Below are 21,860 nucleotides of genomic sequence, written 5' to 3'. Positions count from 1 at the left end.
ATGAATCCTAAGGTATAAAAATTATAAACCTAGTGTATATAAACCCTAACATGAATATTATAAACCCTAAAATAAACATGGTTGACCATGGTTGATTTCCATATAGAGACAATTCTTGTCACAATTCAACGTTGAACCATGGTTAACCATGGTTGACCATGATTTATTTTCATATCGAGACAATCTTTGTGAGAAAAAAACGTTGGACCATGGTTGACCATGGTTGATTTCCATATCCATATGGTTTGACCATGGTTGAATATGGTTGGCTATGATTGACCATTGTTTACCATGATTAATATTATAAACCTAATGGATTGATATTATAAACCCAAGGGATTAATACTAAAACCCCAAGGGATTACGAACCTAAGGGAATAAGATTAAACCCAAGGGACTAATATTATAAACCCAATGTATATAAACACTAAGATAAATATTATAAACACTAAAGTAAACATGATTAACCATGGTTGATCTTCATATTGAGACAATCCTTATGAAAATTCCATGTTGGACCATGGTTGACCATGGTTTATTTTCATATCAAGACAATATTTGTCACAATGTGGCATTGGACCATGGTTGATCATGGTTGATTTTCATATCGAGACAATTTTTGTTACAACACGACGTTCAAACATGTTTGACCACGATTGACCATGGTTGACCATGTTTGATTCTATAAAACATGGTTGACCATCATCAACCATGGCTAACCATGATTGACCATGATTGTCCATGGTTGACTATGGATATAAACCCTAGTGTTATAATAAGTATAAATAGTGGGGCGAAAAAAAAATGTATCTCCTCCATATTTATTTCTATTCCATTTCATGTATTTATATGATTTTCTTTACAATATTTCCCTTAAGATTTTTTTATCCTAGATTGATTTGAAAGATAGAAAATTGAATATGTCAATTGTACCAAATCTCAACTTCAAACCTACAATATATGAAATATTAAACATTAATATATTAATGCATTGTATTATTAAAGTAACTATCAAAAAATTAATATGTTATTTAATTTTTATTGATAATAAGGTTGTTTTTCGGATTAATCACATTGTAGATTACAAATTATCATATAAAAGTAATGTACATTGAACTACACAATATTGTATTGATTACAAATTATTATGTAAAAGTAATGTATGTTAAACTACACATTATTGTATTGATGAGGGTGTTAAAGACTAAAAATGGATTCTATTAAAATGATTTGGAACCATTATAGGTTAAAACAATGTTTTGTATTAAAATCAATGTCCATTAAAACATTGTATTTGTTTATAAAATCAATGTATATTAAATTAAAAATTATTATTATCAAATCAATGTATATCAAATTCCACATTATTTTTTTATAACTAAAAAACTATGAAACCACTTTAATAAAAAAAATTAACACCTTATTATAAATTTTGAAATTGCAATATATTAGATTACAAATTTTGAAATAATAAAATTAAACCTATGTTTTGTATTAAAATCAATGTCCATTAAAACATTGTATTTTTTTATAAAACCAATGTATATTAAATTAAAAATTATTATTATCAAATCAATGTATATCCCACATAAAATCCCTAATTTAGATGAATGTGGCTTAGATTTATTATCTGTAAATACTCCTCTCAAATTTATAAATATTGTCAATTTAGAATATTAGAATTAAACAAACTATATTAAAATGTCTTACTATGATTTTTCTATGTAGAAAATGCTTCTATACGATCCTTCAAAGAGAATTTCAACTAGCTAGGCTTTATCCAATCCCTACTTCGACTTTGGTTCTGAAACTATTAGAGCTTTCAAAAACCTAAAACGATGTGATCTAATATGGCATCTCAAATTTATGTTGTAATGACTTACTTCTTTGCATTCAAATATATCATTATAACTACGATTGATAATTATCTTTGTAAAGCAGGGTTGAAATTTAAAATTCAAACAAATTAAAATTTCTTTAGCGCATCAAACAAATTAAAAATTAAACCGGTGAGGGAATTAGTAACTTATAGGCAACCACAACTCATAGGCAACCACTCAGTTTAGCTAATGGACTGGAAAAAAAACACTTGACAAATGGTTGAAGAGGCATAAGTTTAAGAATGTGAGTAGACATACGTTTCAGAATCAATGCGGGTTTGAATATATGTTTTATAATTTGTTTTAAATATATTTCTTAGTGGGAAAAAACGCTTGGCAAATGGTTGAAGAGACATAAGTTTAAGAATGTTTATAATTTGTTTTAAATATATTTCTTAGTGGGGAAAAAATGCTTGGCAAATGGTTGAAGAGGCATAAGTTTAAGAATGTAAACAGACATACCTTTTAGAATCAATGCTGGTTTGAATATATATTTTATAATTTTTTTAAATACATATCTCACTTAATGTTATCAACAAGAGGTACAGTAAATTTTTAATCATTCTTTGTAAAAAATTAATTTACGTATGCTTTAAACATGTGATTTAGACATGTCATTAAGTTAGTGGTGTGAATTTTATTTGTTGATATATACTGGCATCTTTTAATTTAGGCCATTCAATCAAAAAGATTAATTAAGAAAATGATTAAAGTACCCAACTCGAATAAGAGGGACGCCTCGGCCTAAACACGTAGGACCCTCACATTTTCATACAACTGCCCTAGCCCTATTATTAAGTTACACAGTCGATTTCGATGTACTCCTGACTACGTGTTCGGAATGTGACCAAGTAATTTGAATGGGTTTAATACAGAGGACCCTGACTGACATCTTCCTTTCAACTGAATATCAGCGGTTCGAAGTGTGTTTTCCTTTAATATGTGGAAAAGCTGACATCTTCCTTTCAACTGAATATCTGCTGTTCGAAGTGTGTTTTACTTTAGTATTTGGAAAACTTTTGCCATCAATGAAAGAAAAATTTCTTGATTGCAAATTCCAAAATCTTTAGGAAATTCTATAGGCATGAGCTAAGTGAAACAGTTCATTTTTTCTACCTTCTTAGTAAGATTTCTGAAATATTTAAAAAATCTTATAGAGTGAAACAGTTCATTTCTATGCTATCAGTCAGATTCCGAAAATAGTTTGAAATGCCCTACGCATTTCGATGTCCATCTATTATGTTTCTTCCTTCACACTCACAATACTCAGCAATATTGTTCCCTACTCAGACTAGTCTAGAGCTCAAATAGGTCTGGAGATCGAACCACACTACTCAGACTAGTCTAGAGCTCAAATAGGTCTGGAGATCGAACCACACTACCCAGACTAGTCTAGAGCTCAAATATGTCTGGAGATCGAACCACACCAAGGTGTAGAAAATCCATGAAAAGAACGGCATGCGTCCTGTTCTCTTCTTGTATGATATGTGGCCTCCGCAGGCCCAACATTCCGAGGCGGGAGACGGAATGCGAGCAGGGGCTGAGACGTTCTCAGCCATGGAAGATGATGACGAAGAAGAAGGCCGAGGGTTCAGATCAGTCACCGGCACAGAGATCGGAAGCATTTTCCGTCCGTGGAGAAGTTGCACGGAGAGCTCTGTTATTATCGATCCGTCGATCGAAGTCTCAGAGGAACCGCAGAAGGAATTTCCAGAGAAAGCCGAGCAGGTTGAGCAGGGTTTCCGTGGCAGCCGATTGCCGAAGGAAATAAAGGAATTTGGATTCAGATTGTGACCAACATCTCCAAGATAGTTGTTCTCGAAGGATATTTATGTATGTATTAAATATTTAACTAGTTTTTAATTATGTATGATGATATGTTTTGTGCGTTACTTGACGCTGGCAAACCCTTTCCGTTACTTAAAATAAATAAATAAATCTCGTTTTCGTTCCGTTCCGGTTTTTGTGTTTTTTTTCTTAACGTAATTATTAAAGATATATGTGTAAAATCTTGTTTTTTAAGTTTGTTTTTGAGTAATTTTTGAATATGTATGTGCAAGTTATTCCTTTAGTGTGAAATAACATCTCAACAATAAAACGCTGTGTCAAATTTTGGACGAAGTTGTTTTTACCCACAATGCTATTATAAATTTGGCAAAGTTCTTAGCGAAATTAGGGAGAACGGTTTTAGCAAATTTAAATTTGCTAAGAATAATAAGATTTTGTCCATTATTTCAATACCAGATAATGAAATAGAAATTATTATTTATTTACCTATGTTTTATTGTGATTTATATTAAATAAATAGGGTATAATGGTGAATTCGTTTAGATTAATTTGGATGTATTACATATTAAGAAAAATAGAATGTATTAAAGTATATTTTTTTTTAATTATTTAATTCCATGGCAGGTATTACTTGTGTATTAAATGATAAAAAAAAAGTACCTTAAGAAATTGATTTTTTCTATATCTTGATTTTTACCTAATTAATAATTATTCATTTTTCTTTTGTTATGCAATGATTATTTATTTTTTTAATTTTTTTTGTTGCTTAAATATGTACATAAGTCATTTTTTTTGTAAGTTGAGATTTTTCATTAAAAAGAGAGATTACATAGTTGTTTTTAGATTTCACAAAAATATATCAGTCACACTTTGACTAGATTTGTTGCCTCATATGTTAATTGTCAAATTTGTTGCATCCACCCACATAGAATGCACAACCCAACATACCATATATCCAGAGAGCAAAAAAAAACACCATAACCATATCAAAATGACAGGCATTTACTGTTATATACCTAGGGGGGGTAATATGGGGTACAAATGGAGGTACCCAAGGTAATAATGTAATAATGGTATGGGCCATAGTAATAAATAAGGTGGTTAACCCATGTCATGTAAGGGACCACAAGTAGTTAATAATAATGTAATGGGCCCATGGTATTAGTTGATGGTATGAGGAAACCATGGTAATGATGCACGATATTGTATGTATGAGGCCTATATAGAGGCTAGAGACTCCACATGGAGAAATATGAAGAGAAGTATTATTGTATGAACAGGCATATGGCTTGTGGAGTGTTCTCCTTCCTTAAGGAGTGAATGTATGGTGCTGCCCTACCATAAGGGTCTTGATATCAATAAAGAGAATCATTTCTATCTATTTCAATCTTATTATTCTTGGGTTTATTTCTGTTATCATATATTTCTGGGTCAGATCTACAACAATTGGTATCGGAGCTATTTCATATCAGATCTACAACAAGTGGTATCTAGGGGGTGGAATGTTATATACCTAGGGGGGATAATATGGGGTACCAAGGGAGGTACCCAAGGTAATAATGTAATCATGGGATGGGCCATAGTAATAAATAAGGTGGTTAACCCATGTCATATAAGGGACCACAAGTAGTTAATAATAATGTAATGGGCCCATGGTATTAGTTGATGGTATGAGGAAACCATGGTAATGATGCATGGTATTGTATGTATGAGGCCTATATAGAGGCTAGAGACTCCACATGGAGAGATATGAAGAGAAGTATTATTGTATGAACAGGCATATGGCTTGTAGAGTGTTCTCCTTCCTTAAGGAGTGAATGTATGGTGTTGCCCTACCATAAGGGTCTTGATATCAATAAAGAGAATCATTTCTATCTATTTCAATCTTATTATTCTTGGGTTTATTTCTGTTATCATATATTTCTGGGTCAGATCTACAACATTTATGATTTTGAAGATGTTATAGGGGCAAGGTTGTCTGACCTAGTGCCTAAGGATGTTAGAAACTTGAGTTCACACTGTATGTGCTTTTCCAAATGCTTAATACGAGCTTTCAGATGATCTAGGTTATCCTGTATCCTCCATTAGTTCCTCTGAAGCTCATTGAGGAACAAAATGATTTCATTATGCCATCATCTTCTCCTAGAGAACTTGCCCCAACAATGTTTTCAACTGGAAATGAAGAGTGATCGAGTGCATGTATTGATTTCTCCGCCCCTAGTGTGCCTAGGGTTCGAGAACCAATGAGAAACTTCTTCCAAAACCTTAGAATCTAAGACTGTTTTTCTATCCCTACGAACATTTCTTTCGAGCCTTTGAATTTCCCCTTGAGTACACAGATGGATTGCAAGGTGGTAGACAATTGTCGCCTCCTAAGCAAGAGCCTCAAAGCAAGTCCTGTTAGATTGGCCATGCTTCCCAACACCTCAAAAACAACGACCTCACTGGTGAGACATATCAAACCAAAAAATTCATAATACCTTATGAACCCTGAGAAGGCCACAAATGCACTTCCCTTGAAACCTGAAGCAGTCACACTGCAAGAGCACAAATAAAGAATTCCAACAATCATAGGGGTTGGGACTCTCCCCGCTTCCCCATAACCATATACCAGATACAATACTCGAAACCCTTGCAAGAAAATTAAAAAAGACCAGAGAAATACCAATACACTAGAGCCAATGACACGAAAGAAGGGAGCACAAAAGAAGAAGGTGATAAACATTTATCTTAGGAAAATAACCTAAATTCAAGAGATGAGCCCATAAAAGCCAACCCAACAGGGTTTCCACCAACTCTACTAGAGAAGGGATAAAAAGGCCCGATCGCACCCCAAAACTAATAATAACAAGATAATAAGATGCATAGAGCGAGGAACACAAAGTTACCTTAGCATGCAGCCTAGAACGAAGGAGAACTCCAACCCACAGACCAGTTCCAAAACACCAAGTCGAAGTCACCCTCTTAACAATGCTAGGATTTGCACAACTTTCAAAGACCTAATTCACATCAACTTTCTTTTTGTAATTGTCAACCACCGAGCAAGAACCATATAAAAGCACAATCTAAGACGGAAAGCTTTTGTCTTTGTAAGGAAGCACAACTAGATAATCTATTAAATCAATTCCCCAATCTAAACTTGCCAGTGCAGACTCCCTTAGAACCAAGTTGATGCCCTCGATTGGACCATAATCCGGGCTTACAAAGATACCAGGGAGACTCTCTTACAGCCCATGCTTGCCTTTCTCCACATACATTTGTGATTGAACCATTCGAAGGATTGAGATACAACATCAGTTGAACCATAATGACAAGTATCATCCTCTGTATATATAGTGCATGAGGGGTGAAAGTCATGCCACCTCCTCCCTAATGGTATCGGGAGTCAAAAGGGTGGTGGGTGCCCTCCCGATCCCCTCTCTCATTTGGTCCTCCAGTCCCATCGGGGAAAGCAATTATTTATTTTTTATTGTTACACATATATTATTTATTTTTTAGTTGTCACGTAATACAACATCTTCTCCATAAAAACAATCATTTTCCTAATTTCATTAATAATTCATGAACATAAATAAGTATTCATTACATATTTTTATTACAAATTAAATATATATATATATATATATATATATATATATATATATATATATATATATATATATATATATATATATATAATATTAAGGTATATCTTTTTTAATTTCAAAGTAAACTTGTATTTTTTTTAAATTAATAATAATAATAATAATCCAGAGAGTCATGGAGGAAAATTGTGATGATTCAAAATCAATTCATAACCTACAACCTTAAGATCAAGGAAAATACTCCATATCTTATCCTCTTGATCGAAGTTGGTACACCCCCCATTGAAAGTGCGACTATGTTTAGATATCTGATGTATAAGAAGAATCTTTATAACATGGAATCCAAGAGGCTCCCAAAAATTGCTTCTAACTTTAGTCAAAATCCCCACCTTTGCCTCAAGCGCGGGTGGAATAAGGATGCCTAGTCTTGGCTCAACCATTGGGGAATTAAGGAGGAGATCATTATGGGAAGCAAAGATAGTGTCAAAGATACTATTACCACCAATTTTAAGGACAAGTTGTGGGAGGATAAGGAGCTGGAGGGTAAAAGGAAGCTAAGATACTATAAGGAGGTGATCAACCCCACCCTTGATAACTAGAATTATATCTTTGTGTTGACCAACACTAAGAAAAAAATGAACATCGCTAGGATAAGAACTATTTCTCACGAGCTTCAAAGTGAAATCGGGCGGTGGTCTACTCCTAAGACTCCCTGGAATGATAGAACCTGTTAGATTTGCGATACTAAGAAGGTGGAAGACGAAAAGCACTTCCTTTTAGATTGTCCGATGCTTACTCACATCCGCTCTCAATTCCCTCACATTTGTCACACTTCCAATCTTCTTGACTTATTAAGCCAACCCAACTATAATGATCTTGGAGCGCCTCTTTCCCTTCTCTTTGATCATAGAAACATGATTTTGAAGAATCACACTTAGTTTTTTTCCACCACCATCATCATCATCATCATCATGGATGCAAGCAACATTTAATAATGGAATAGAAACACGGGTTAACGGAAATAAAACAAATAGACAATGTATACAAAGTAAATATACTTAATTTTGATTGAAGTATGGTTTTTCATTACTTTAATATATATATATATATATATATATATATATATATATATATATATATATATATAGATAAGAGAGAGTGGAAATGTTGAATATTAGACAGAGTATTATTTATAAAAATATGAAATGAAATGATTAGCTAATTGGTTTTTTTGGGTTGTAAATTGATAATTTTTATAGTTAATAGGTAAATAATTAGAGTTAGATATTTTGACTCACAATCTAACTAAGTATTAAATTATTATTTTTTTCCACTGGAAAAATCGTAATTTTATTCATTATGAGTAAAATTACATGTTGTAGATGCTGTAATAGCATATGCTGTAACAAAACTTGTCCTGCTAAAATCAGGAGCTAATAATCAATCAATAGTCTATCTAGGCTTTCCTACCCTTCTTTTTTTCCACTTTCCGCCAGCCTTCATTGTTAGGCGGAGCTGTTACAATAATCATTTGTGCTTCATTTGTGGCAGCCATGATGTCTTTTTCAGAATCTGAGCTTGTTGATGAGTATGCTCGCTTGCTGCCTCCAATTTCCTGCCCGGAGTTCTCATATTGCTGCTGTGGGTTACTTGCATTTGTATCTATTGCTCCTTCAATCAGATTTTCATTATTCTGTAGGTGGTGTGGATAGCTTTCTTTGCTGATTTCTGGATTATTCCTTCCGTCTTCATCTTCTTGTAGAATGCTGGTGGTTTCTGCATTCTTTTCCTCTTCTATATCCTCTGCCCATGTGGCTGTAAATTGCCATCCTTTCGGCTTTGGTGGTTGTCTCCTTTTCCTATCTTTTTTGTTTTGTGGGCATGCACTCTGAAGATGACCTGTTTGTCGACATATGCGGCAGCGGAAGGCAGTGTTTTCATAATCCAGTGGTTGTGCCCATTGCTTTCCATTATGGATTAGGAGAATGTGCTCTGGTAGGCCTTGACTGAGGTCTACCTCCACACATATCCTGGCAAATGTGTAGATATCCTTGGATAGGCGCTCATGATCTACTTTTAAAAAAGATCCCAGGGTGTTGCCAATTCCTTCCAGTACTTTGTAGTGCCAAAAGTGTATAGGTAGGTTAAACAATTTTACCCAGACTGGCATTTTGGTGACCACCATGCTGTTTGGATCGAAATCCGGGAACCAAGATTTCAAGAAAAGGCCAGCGTTTCCCCAAAACCATGGTCCCTCGTTCAAAGCATATTCTTTGTCCATTATGGTGTCAAATTTGACAATAAAGAATCCCTTTGAACAGAGATGGATATCACAGTTTTCTGTCCATATGGAGTAAATCCATTGACGAAGGGCTTCCGGTTTGGGCCAAAATCCATTGAACCTGCATATCACTGCTTTAGTTGAATAATCAGCTTGTATTTCATTTACCTCTGGTATGGAGATTGTTAAAGCAGGGTTCTGTGTTGTCTGCTCAACAATGTAGGCCCCTGGTGCTGTAGCTTGCTGTTCTGGTTTCTTTTGTGGTTCCATCTTCCCTTTGACTGCATCTTTGAAGGAAGCAGGTCCTTTTGAACTTGAGCCGGGGCAGCCTCCGCGCAATCTCGTGCTGAGACAGATGGTAGAGTCCTTTGCTATACCGTATTCCATTAGCTTGAACCCCTCCTGAATTACCTTCCCTGCGTAGAGGAGTAGTTGTTTGCATGGTGGGATTCCAGTCTTTTCATGTATCCTCTGTTTGAGGGTTTCTGTTGCCTCCCATTTCCCAATTTCGATGCATATTGTGTTCCCTCCCATAGATCTAATAAAGAGAGAGCTTTTTCTATCTTCAATCGTCTTTTCCGGTGAGTGTGTTTCCAGATCTGACCTGCATAGGGGTAGATCTGCTCTACAGAGGTCTAGATCGGAAAGCCTATGACCCGATCTGTGCTCAAAGCTATTGTTCAATGGATATGATGCCCCGTCTGGGCTCAACGGCGGTTGTTCTGAGGGCCCATGACTCGGTCTGAGCACAGTGCTGTTGGTCGGTGGATATGCTGCCCAATCTGGGCTCATCGGCGGTTGATTGGTCATATGGAAGACAAGATCTGCGCGACAGTTCAAATCAGAGTTTCGACCTGTAAAGGGCTTTTTAAATTCATCATACCTTTTGCTTTGTTGACGTTCTGCCGTCCTGTGATCTCCATTCTGACTCGGGACAGCACCCACCGATGCAGTTGCTGCCGCAGATCGGACTTTCAATAGCTCGATCCTTCTTGGTTCCGTAGGCAGAGCCGCCCCTGTTGGACCTTTCAGGGGTTTATCAGCAGTTTTCGCCGTCTTTTGTTGCAGATCCCTCCAGATTTGCACTTCAGCCCTTCTTTTCGCCTTTGACTGCTGCGAAATTAGTGGTATCCTTGCTCTCGGCCGTGCAAAGTTGATCAAAACCCCTCGCGCTGGTTCACGCTTCTTTCTTTGGGAGATTCCAGTGGTTTGGCAGGTGCGGGTGAGAGCCATTCCTTCGCCGGTTCGATCTTGGGTCGCCGCTGCAGCTTGAGAAATAGTTTCCTTCCCAAGTATTAAATTATTATTATACTCATCATATAAATTATTATTATGAATACTAAATTAAATATTGATAATAATTAATTAATAGATATATATAGATCATCCAAATGATAATTGTATGATCTTTATATACAAGATAATTCAATAGAGGGAGATCGCGATGACGCAAAACGAAGCTAGGGTTTATCAATGGGAGAAAAGTTTCATGGGAACGACCGCCAAATCTCTTTCGCAGGATGGCTTGCAGGATGAGCCAGGAATCCCTGATCGAAGACAGGTTCGGTCGACTGGTAAAGATTTGGAAAAATGGTGCCGGCCTCGGCTCCGTATCCAAGTGACCAGAGGCACGGATTTACAACAGTGGCTGGGGTCGCTGCGGACTCCCTGGGGCTCTACACTGACGTTGTGGTCGGGAGATTTGTGGTGGGCGAATATCGGCGCATATGCTCAGCAGGGAGAAGGCTCTGTTGGGCAGGCTCCCTCGTTGCTGCGGGGCATGGATGTGAAGCCTGATCGATACACTCTCGCCGGCATTGTATCGGCCAGTCCGAGTACCAGCCTGTCTGATGTGGAGCAGGGAAAGCAGGTCCATTCCCACATAATTATAAGTGGGTTTTGTTCTGATGTTGTTTTATGGAGTGCCCAAATCCGTATGTATGTGAAATCGGGGTATATGGATTATGCACATCAAGTGTTTGACATAATGCCTGAAAGAGATGTGGCTTCATGGACCAGTATGATTGCAGGATATATGAAATGCAGCAACTTGGAGGCTGCAAGACAGGGTTTTGACGAAATGCCTCAAAGAAATGTGGCCTCGTGGAATGCCATGATAGAAGGTTATGCTCAGCATGGGTTGGTGGCTAATGCCTCAAGGTTTTTTGTAGAGATGCAGAGGGCAAGTCTGCGGCCAAGTTTGTCGTCATCTGCTGGTGTTCTCAGTGCATGCTGTGGCATTGCAGCTCTGGAACAAGATGGAACGAACTGCGTCGCGGCTGCACAACAAACCAGAGAACAGAGATGCAATGGAACAGCAAGGATTTCGGCAGCTGGGTTAGCCGTGCACGTCCCTCTGTTAATGTCTTGGCCTGCAGCACGTTCCACTGTTTCGGAGGCCCAAATAGCAGAAGGATCCTGGTCAAGAACAACACTAGCCACCAAGGACTCCGGACAGGAACTGATACAAATTTTTATCAGAACCCTGTCAGGGAGAACGATATGCAAGCGAACCTGGAAGGGGAAACTAATCAAAGACATAAAGTATGAAATACAAGCACATACAGGCATACCAGCAAACATGCAAAGCTTGCTATATGCAGGACAAATTTTACAGGACCAATACACAGTACAGGACTATGGATTTGTGCGAGATTCAACCATCATACTAAGCACGAGGCTGAGAGGAGGAAGCTCTGGATCCAGCTCAAAGGGTACAACTTCTTTCAAGGATGCAGTCAAAGGGAAGGGGGAAGCCAGCAACAAGCCAGCAACACCACAAGAACTACCTGGACCCTATATTGTGGAGCAAAAAATGCAGACTCCAGTACTGACAATCACTCTGCCTGAGGTAAACGAATTTTATACTGATTTCTCTACTAAGGCTGTCATATGCAGATTCAATGGCTTTTGGCCCAAAACAGATGCTTTACAACAATGGATCTACTCCACATGGACAACAAACTGTGATATCCATTTATGCTCCAAAGGTTTTTTTATTGTCAGATTCGACACAGTCAAGGAAAGGGAATATGCCCTCCATGAGGGTCCATGGTTCTGGGGCAATGTAGGACTCTTCATGACTCCCTGGTTCCCAGGTTTTGACGCCAATTCTATGGTGGTTTCCAAAATGCCGGTATGGGTCAGGCTACACAACCTCCCGCTACACTTCTGGCTTCCCAAAGTTTTTGAAGCAATGGGGAATGCAATAGGAAAATACCTCAAGCAAGACACGGAAAGAATTACAAGAGGTATACATACTTTTGCCAGAATCTGTGTAGAAGTAGATCTTAGCCAAGGCTTACCTGACAACATAATTCTGATCCATAACAACATACAGTGGAATCAACCACTAGATTATGAGAACATGGCCTTCAGGTGCCGTGGCTGTCAAAAAACAAGTCACCTCCTTAGTAACTGCCCACAAGCCAACAAAGAAACCAGAAGAAACAAGAAACAAACACAAAAACCAAGAGGCTGGCAGCGCACAGTGAACCCATATGAAGCAGCAGAAGATGAGGAGGCAACTATCCCTCCACCAGATCCTGATGATGTTCCTATTGAGGAGGAAGCTACGAAAACCATACCCAAAGCGAACAATCAGACACACAAGATGCCAGAAACAGAGAAATCTGTAGCACAAGAACTGATGGACTCTTTGCCGGAGAAGATACTAGATACAACGGACACTAGTGGAGCCAAAAGACAACATTCTCCAGATCACTCCGATTCTGACAAGGAAAATCCTCGCCCTGTGGAGGGCTCTTCTCTCATACTTTATTCGTCCTCACTGACTCTAGGGGAATGGCGAAAGGTTGAGAAGAAAAAAGGGAGAAAAGCATGATTTCCTCCCCATTTGTACATTATTTTTTCTAGTTTTTCTTTTGACAGCAGTCTTTTGATCTGCTTTATGCATATGCGCCTCAGCATCTACAAAATGTAATTTTGTTATCATTAATAAAATTACGATTTATCCTTATGGGAAAAATATATATATATATATATATATTTTAATTTTTTTTTTCTAACCAAAATCTTTATATGTGTTCTAGAATAGGCTAGCCATTTTTTTAGTGCAAAAATTATACATTTAGGTTAGTGTTGCAAAACTCATTTGAGAAAAACCTTTGAACATCCAAAATATTTCTATACATGGAGGGTACTATAACTATTTTTTCAAAAATGTATAGTTGATAAATGACATGTTACATTCAATACTCAAAAAATTTACTTCATCATTTTGAGATTGCAAATTGCACTTGTCATAATATTCTTTATTTTGTTTTCCTTCTATAGTTTAGCAACATCAATTTAGCCAAAACCATTTTTGTTGTCTAACAAACAAATTTGAAGTAGCTAAAAGATTGAGTGAATGACTATTACTTAAACATGTCATAAGGCTTGACCAACAAAAGTATTTATGGATGTGCAACAAGCATATTGAAAACACTAGACGAAAGTAAAGTTAATATCTTATATGCCAAAATAAATAATATTTCACCAACATATATCAATCATTAATCAAATTTGATAGACAACATTTTCACCAATAAAATTATACTCTTGTATTTCCTATATTTATCATCTAATCCTACATAGGTTTATACTTCAGAAGGTTCCCATGGTTAATATCCCTTCGACTAGTAACAAAGTTTAAAGTTATCTTTGATCTTGAAAACAAAGGAGTCCAACCATGCTCCACAACGAAAAAGATCAAATATACATTATAATAAGCTTTAAAATAATGCTTTCCATTACCTATATTATATATTTTTCTATAAATGTGGAGTTGCATAAACATCAATTTGCTATAAATTATGAAACACAACCTTATTTACAAATAAAGAAAGATCAACCTATTTTATGGATGGATGTTCAATTGTACAATAAAAATAAAAAACATGCACTTCCTCTCCTTTATCCAAAACCCACGTATGTGCTACCATAAGGTGGCCATCTCTTGCATCTGTGGATGACTCTTGATTTATAGTTTAATACGAAGTGTAGAACTTACCTAAGTAGCCCAAATGTTACCATATGTAGAGGAAAAATGTAATCACTTTTTCAAATATGCATGTCACTAATTCCTCACACCTCAAAACAACATGTCACTTCTAGTGGTTACGAAATGAACTTCATCAGCTCTATATTCATTCTTCTTAAGTGACTCTACCACTCATACTCTACAATTTGCAGTGGTGAGTATATACATACGATAATCTACTTTTAACTTATTTATAACTTACTAACACTCCCCAAAAGTTTGTTTAGTATACATTATGGTTGTATCTACACAAACATATATGTATATCTTGTAAGAAATATATTAGGCACTCTTCACAACCTTTCGGGGAAAATTAGTGGGTGCATGTATTTATGAATAAGTTCTTAACTACACTACCTTCAGGGAGAGCATTAGTATGTGAGGCCATTAATGTAGCATCCCTTCCAAGCCAATATAATAATGTTGTGTGAAACTTATTTGAGTTGAAATGTTTTTGGGAAATGATTTCTATCTTCAACTTCTCCCCATGAGATTTGACCTTGAAACCTAGTGTGGACTAACCCATGGCCCTTCTCCTCCTAAAAAACAAGTACTATCATTGAAAGAGCAATTAAATTGACAATTATTAAATTCTTTAACATAGATTTATAAATTTAATCAAAACTTATAAACACCTCAAAATTTGGAAGAGCTTATATTTGAAATTAAAATAACATTAATTAATTATTATTATTTGCCTATATTTACATCTATAATCATGCTTACAATTGTATATATTACTTAAAATATCATACACATAATTGAATATGTTATATATAATTATGATTATTGTAATAGTTATTAACCATTTTATCATAAGAATTATCTAGCAAATTGGATAAATATTTTATTTGTATAAATAATATTTAATTTTATCCCTAGATAATTGTAGAAAAAATTAATAAACATAATGTTTTAATGGAGGATTTTGTGAGTTGAGCTATTTAGAGATCTATCTTCTGGATCCACCACATAAATCTTTTAGATTGTCAACACGTTTTGAACTAACTAATGTGGTTCATCTTACATAATAAACCCAGTAATTGAACTTTTTAGTACATGATTTGATATCATAGGGTTTGCAACTAAACTCGAATGGTGGTTCCAAAGTACTTTCAAACTCGTTGTAACTAAAGTTTTTATTGTCAACAAGATTTAGGTCAAATAAGTACAAATCAAGCCACAACACCTCTCAAGTTTTAATAAGGTTATTAAATTGTTCAATGATCACTAAATATCTCACTCTATCATTTGAAACCCAGGTCGTCTGAAGCTTCCTTGTGCAAAGCTTTCATTGTGTGGAGCTTAGAATGAAATCTTTCATTGTGTAGAGTAAGCTTCTTCCATAGAGTGAAAGCTTCACACAATGAAACATTGACTATGACTAAATCAAATTTGTTTAATAATAATTTTTATTAATTTCTAAGAAATAGTAGGGACTTATGAGACAACAAATTATTTTGTTGAAGTTGAAAGTAGGATCTCATAATAATACATTAAACTATGGGTTTTATTTTCCAAAGCATTGTGTAAAAACTATGTCGCTTTCAAATATTTTCTAGTAGATAGATTAGGTATCAAGTATTTGAGAGTGATGTAAGGGGGTGAAGGGGCCATAAGAGCTTACACCTTCATATGGTTGGCCCTATTCAGTAAATATTATATTAGGATTTGTATAATCTTGGAGCAAACCTCCCTCGATCTAATAGAGAAACAATAAAGTTAATGTTGAATTCACTATTGCTCTAACAAATCAAAGGAGGTTTGCTCCAAGATTAGATTACTCTAATAAATTATTCTAATTTCCTATAGTAGGGTGCTAGAAGCTTCCACATGTAGGGTGGGTCATGTCTTGCCCTTGTTTTTTATGCTTGGTTGTAATGGACTCTCTCTATTGTTCATATATGTTGGTTGAAGGAAAAACGTTGCAATGTGACAAACATTGTCGCAATATTACATTACATTGAAAATATGATGTCATGATTCCAAAAGAACTAACAGTTTGTCAAACTAGGCCTCGAATTTCTAGTTATGATGAGTTTCAAGTCGCTTCCCAATGCCATTCAAGGACAAATGATAAATTTCATGCTACATGATAGACATAGAGTGCTATAGGAAGCCCAATCTTGAGCAATATCGACCCTCAAACCATAGAATTCAAGGAGGAGCATCAAGGGAAGGGTCAGTAAAAACTCTCCTTGCCACCTTTTGATGAAAAGCTTGCAAAACCCTTCCATTTTTCAGATGTATATCTTGTACCAATTTCTGATATAAATTTGGGCAGCTACTAAGAAGGATGGTCCTTCCTCCTTAGTAGGGGCTAGTGATTTACACAACATGCAAGCTAATCAAGAAAAAGATGTGAAACCACAAATATTAAAGAGTTGCATGATTAAAGTTGCAAATACAAGATTGTTTACAATGATGGTGCCCCCCCTTAACTTTTGCATACGAAGTCCGTTTGATGTATTTATTACATTGTTGGAAATATATTGAGTGTAGAATAGTGCCAAGGGGTCTAGAATAAGTAGTATTTTTTGGACCAAAAAAGACTTCAAGAAATTCCTTAAACTACCTCCAAAAGGTTTAAAACGGCAATTTGACAAATTGGGCCCATATATATATATATATATATATATATATATATATATAGATAAGAGAATGCTAGACCTATTAGACAACCTTGAAGAAGGATGAATCCTAATTTGAGGGAAATTGTAATAGAAGAATTGTAAAAAATGCTAAATGTAACTTTATTTATCCAATTCTTGAAAGCTAGTGGGTTTCACCGTTGGTTATTGTGGAAAATAAGAATTGTAAGTGGCGAGTCTGCATAGACTACAAGGAATTAAATAAAGCTACTTTAAAAGATCATTTTCCACTTGTTTTTATTAATCATGCCTTAGATACATTAGAAGGGAAAAAGTACTATTATTTTCTTGATAGCTACACTCATTGTATGCATAATTTAATTCATCATCCAAGGAGCACCCATGTTACATACCTTCGATAAACCCTGCTACATGAAAAATGAAAAATACATGGAAAAACATGATTGCAATCATGTTTTTCATGTATTTCTTAGTTTTCATGTAGCAAACACTACAACAAAAAAGGTCATTGATGAGGGTCGAAAAATGTCACCATAAGCTCATTGGTGACAATCAAAATGAATTATGTCAAAAAAATGAACGTTATCACATTAGCTAGTTCGAAATGAGATGACAATTTAAAAGATTTATGTAATAAATATGGAAGACAAATCTCTAAATAAACATAATTGTTTTATAAACTTATAAAATATTATTAATAATAAAACTTATTAAATTTTAAAATATAATGAATAGTTATACATATTATTAAACATGTTTTCAAATTATCGTAACATTTAAAAAGGGCTTTAATAAATTCCTTTTTAATTACGCCACGAGGCATTTTTATGGTGAGGTTCTTTGTGGTAACACTGTTCAGATTCGTCGTCCTCCACGTAATCTTGAACACGTGTCCATTTGCAGGTCATTCTTTGTGATGTGAACCTCCGCTGGAGCCCGGAAGCATCTTCAAGAAGGTTTCCCCTGGATCGATATCTTCTTCATTTGGATCCTTACCATGACTATGATCATTATCAAGTAGAGGAACAAAGTAGCGGCTGCCAAGATCGACATGACATGATCCCATTTATGTTGCCCATTCTCAGGGAATTACTAGAACCAAGGTCTTGTTTCCAGGAGTAAGCTTTGTATGTCTGGTTCCATGCAATTTCAGGCTTGACAATGACCCTCTTGCAAGGTAACAGGACAAGGAACTACTACAGAAGAAGGCGTTCCTGTGGGGGCAATTAGAATTGCAAAGTCTCCTACATTTTTCTAGCGTGGAGACACCTACTTCAGGCTCGACCCCTGCATTTTTTTATTGTGAGGACGCTCGCTTCAGCTTTGGCTCCTTCATTTTTTGACCATGGAGATGCCCACTTCTGATCCACACGACCATTCCTATGGCCATAATTATCCTTCTATCAAACAAAAGGTATAAAACGCCAAGACCACCATTTCCACTTCTTTAAAGGAGGTATGCTCCAGGACCACTGTTGCCGCATCTTTAAATGGTTTTCCCCTCATTATCCATTTAATTATTGCCCCTGCCCCTCAATATGGATTTGATCAAGTAATCTAGCCCTAGGGCTTCAAAAATCGTTCCAAATTATTTGTAGGGGCCTCTGTTGCTTTCTATTCCTTTTTTTTTGTCAATAGGGGTTGTACTTCTTAGCCTTCGGCCTTTTGTAAGGCCTTCAACACACTTACCTAGTGAAAATCTTCTTGGGTGTTGCTGTTTTGGCTAGGTAGTACGTAATTTGATCAAAATTATCTCTTTTGCGTGGCTATTCTTGACAGGATAGTCGAATTCAGGCCCATTTAATTGAATTTCCTCGTTGTTTTTAGGTTAGCTTGATCGCCATAGTTAATATTTCTATGTAATTTTAGTGTTATAGCCTTTTACAATGACTTCTTTAACCACCATAACAACGTAGAGAATAATAAAATAGACAATAGATTTCAATAGTTGGACCAATCATTAGGGTATTTTTGAGGTCTAAAATGGGCCTCCTAAGGAAATTATAAATTAATAGTGGAAATAATACAATAAGATTAGATGACATCACCAAATTTTAAAGGGAAAAAAGAAAAAACTATTTTTTCAACTCGTATTTTCAACTTATCTCCCTATGAGTTTACTCAAATTTTGAGCGGAGACACTCGTTGGATGCATAATTTGATTCATCATCCAAGGAGTACCCATCTTGCATACTTTCGATGGACCCTGCTACACAAAAACTGAGAAATACATGAGAAACATGATTGCAATCACATTTTTTCATGTATTTCTCATTTTTCGTGTAGCAAGGTCCATCGAAAGTATGCAACATGGGTACTCCTTGGATGAGGAATCAAATTATACATCCAACAAGTGTTTCTTCTCTAAATTTGAGTAAACCTATAGGAGATAAGTTGAAAATACGAGTTGAAAAAATAGTTTTATTATTTTATTATTTTTTAATCTTTTTACTTTTTTACTCCAAAACTGGTGAATCATCCCCCATGCTTGACATCATCATCTTGAATCCTATTGGTTCTTATAAAGTTTATTTTGGTTGTACATTTTTCTTAGGAGGCCCATTTTAGACCTCAAAAGTCCCCTAATGAGGGCCTTGTATTATGTACAAGGGCTCTCAAATTCTTCTTTGTATGTCTTAAAACCGAGCAGGCCAAAGCATGCAGGCAGGAAATGTCAATCGGGTAAGGGGTCCAACTTTGAATTGTAAGAGAAATTGGGAAACAAGATCATTAGCAGATGACCTAGATGTTATTCCTGTAAAAAGCAATGATACTGTAGACCAACAAGAAGGTGTTGGGTTCATGTCTTAGGAAATGGAGAAGCTGCCCACAGGCCAGGCAGGAGGATTCAACGCAGAGGGAGGGTTTTCATTAGAAACTTTTGGTGCCCAAATGCATACTGGCTCGGCTTCTCCAGTTTCTCCGGCGGAAAAAAAGGAGGAGATGAAGCATATTGACAGGGCTATCATTGTTGTCACCAAGATGCTCACCATAGACCATGATTACTAGCATGTGAGTCTAATTCTCCCCACCCCCCTTTTCTTTAAATTTTGAAAAGTTTAACACTGAATTGCATTTTAATGGGTAATTGCATCCAGTTATTTCAAAGAGGAAAAGGAACCAAATTTGAACCATACCTCAAGAAGTGGCGAACCAACCTTTCTTTTTTTGATATTGAAGCCATTGTGAATGATATTCTGAACAAGGCTCTACCATTGACAATGTTTCCATGTTCTTAAAAAAACTTAGAACTATTTTTGTAACATGTTCGTTGTTACCTTGGTGAAAATTTTGTAGAATATAATTGACAAAAAGTTGGGGTGAAATCTATCGAATCTTGTCGGGTTGTTTTCTTTGGGTGTCAGACCCAAAAGGATCAATTGATCCACACTCCATCCTTTAGAATCTGACCATATCCTTTTCGTGTCCCAGAGATATTTGTATGCGGTATAAAACCATTCGGCCCAATGTTTAAATCAGTCTTGTTCTCCAAAGGTACCCACCAGGCTCTACTGCTAAGTGATTTCCCTGTACATTTGGTTGTATTTTGTTGTATTCATTCTGGTGATATTTGGTCAAGAGCACGCAGTGATTCAGCCAACATAAAGATATTTACAATGATAATGCTTCTCCGTTAAGGAGTTGAGAAAAGTCTCTCTCTGAATTCCTTTTGTGGGGGTGCCTAAGGGAATTGTATTTTTTGAATTCTGCGGGGATTCACCATTTGTTGCATGGGTATGATGTTTCTCACTTTCTTTAAGCAACAGAAACTTGAATTTTATCCTCCAGTTCCTCTCCTAATTGTGTTATTCTCATGTCACATTCTGCTTCTACTGTTTTTTGAATAATTTGTGGGATGCCTCTTCCTCTTCTATGGTGGATTGAGGTGCCTTGAGCTGAGCTTCCAATCACACTTTTTTTTCTAGTATCTATATGTTTTTCTTAGCAAACACACACACATAATTTTCTAGTATCTATATGTTTTTCTTAGCAAACACACACACATAAATTTTCTTACAAATAGAGTGAAGTTGAAGACACTATTGAATTAAAAAAAGATATGTCCATTTGTAAGATGTCGTTAAGATTGTAAGAAGTTTGATTAAGCCTGAAAGTGTTGTAGAATAATTTTTATCTACTCATAATGGGCTCTCATCCTCAAATCATTTTCATGAAATTTAAACTAAAATCATCAGGAATCTACATCTAATGAGTTTGCTTAAAAGTTATTTTCGGCATCATTATGTTCACTAGAAAGGTGAACCTCCTACTACGATGTGACATAGATCCTTTTCATGAAATTTAAATCGGAAACTTGGTGAATAAAATCCACAGAAAATCTACATCTAATGAGTTTGTCTAGATCCTTTTCATGAAATTAAAATCTGAAACTTGGAGACTAAAATCTAAAACCCACGGAAATCTACATCTAATGAGTTTGTTTAAAATTTATTTTCGTCCTCATTATCTTCACCAAGAAGGTGAACCTCCTATTATGACATGACACAAATGTTGTTGTTCTTACTTAAAGGTTCTTGAATCAAAATGATTTTGGTCTCTGGACAAGCACATAGTTGATGACTAGCATTATAGGTTATTATTCTAGGTATATGGTCTGAGAACAATTTCCGAGGACATGTGGACATCATCTATAATAAAAAATGACACCCC

General features: G+C 35.8%; 1 protein-coding gene across 1 annotated transcript; it reads left to right on the top strand.

The window, feature by feature from the left end:
- Positions 1-2,800: 2,800 nt before the first annotated feature.
- On the top strand, positions 2,801-3,819 carry LOC149177537 (uncharacterized). The gene has a single exon (XM_089423421.1). It carries the CDS (start codon positions 3,286-3,288, stop codon positions 3,649-3,651), a length of 366 nt encoding a protein of 121 aa, XP_089279547.1. The 5' UTR covers positions 2,801-3,285; the 3' UTR covers positions 3,652-3,819.
- The last annotated feature ends 18,041 nt before the right edge of the window (positions 3,820-21,860 follow it).

This window comes from Pinus tabuliformis, chromosome 4_1 (genome assembly GCF_031772625.1).
Source record: "Pinus tabuliformis cultivar Carrire ecotype Pingquan chromosome 4_1, CPIR1, whole genome shotgun sequence".
Lineage (NCBI taxonomy): Eukaryota > Viridiplantae > Streptophyta > Pinopsida > Pinales > Pinaceae > Pinus > Pinus tabuliformis.
This window is presented reverse-complemented; position numbering and strand designations above follow the sequence as displayed.

Bases quoted from the DNA above. Each gene is read 5' to 3' on its own strand.
- LOC149177537 (XM_089423421.1), top strand. From the start codon at position 3,286: ATGTCTGGAGATCGAACCACACCAAGGTGTAGAAAATCCATGAAAAGA.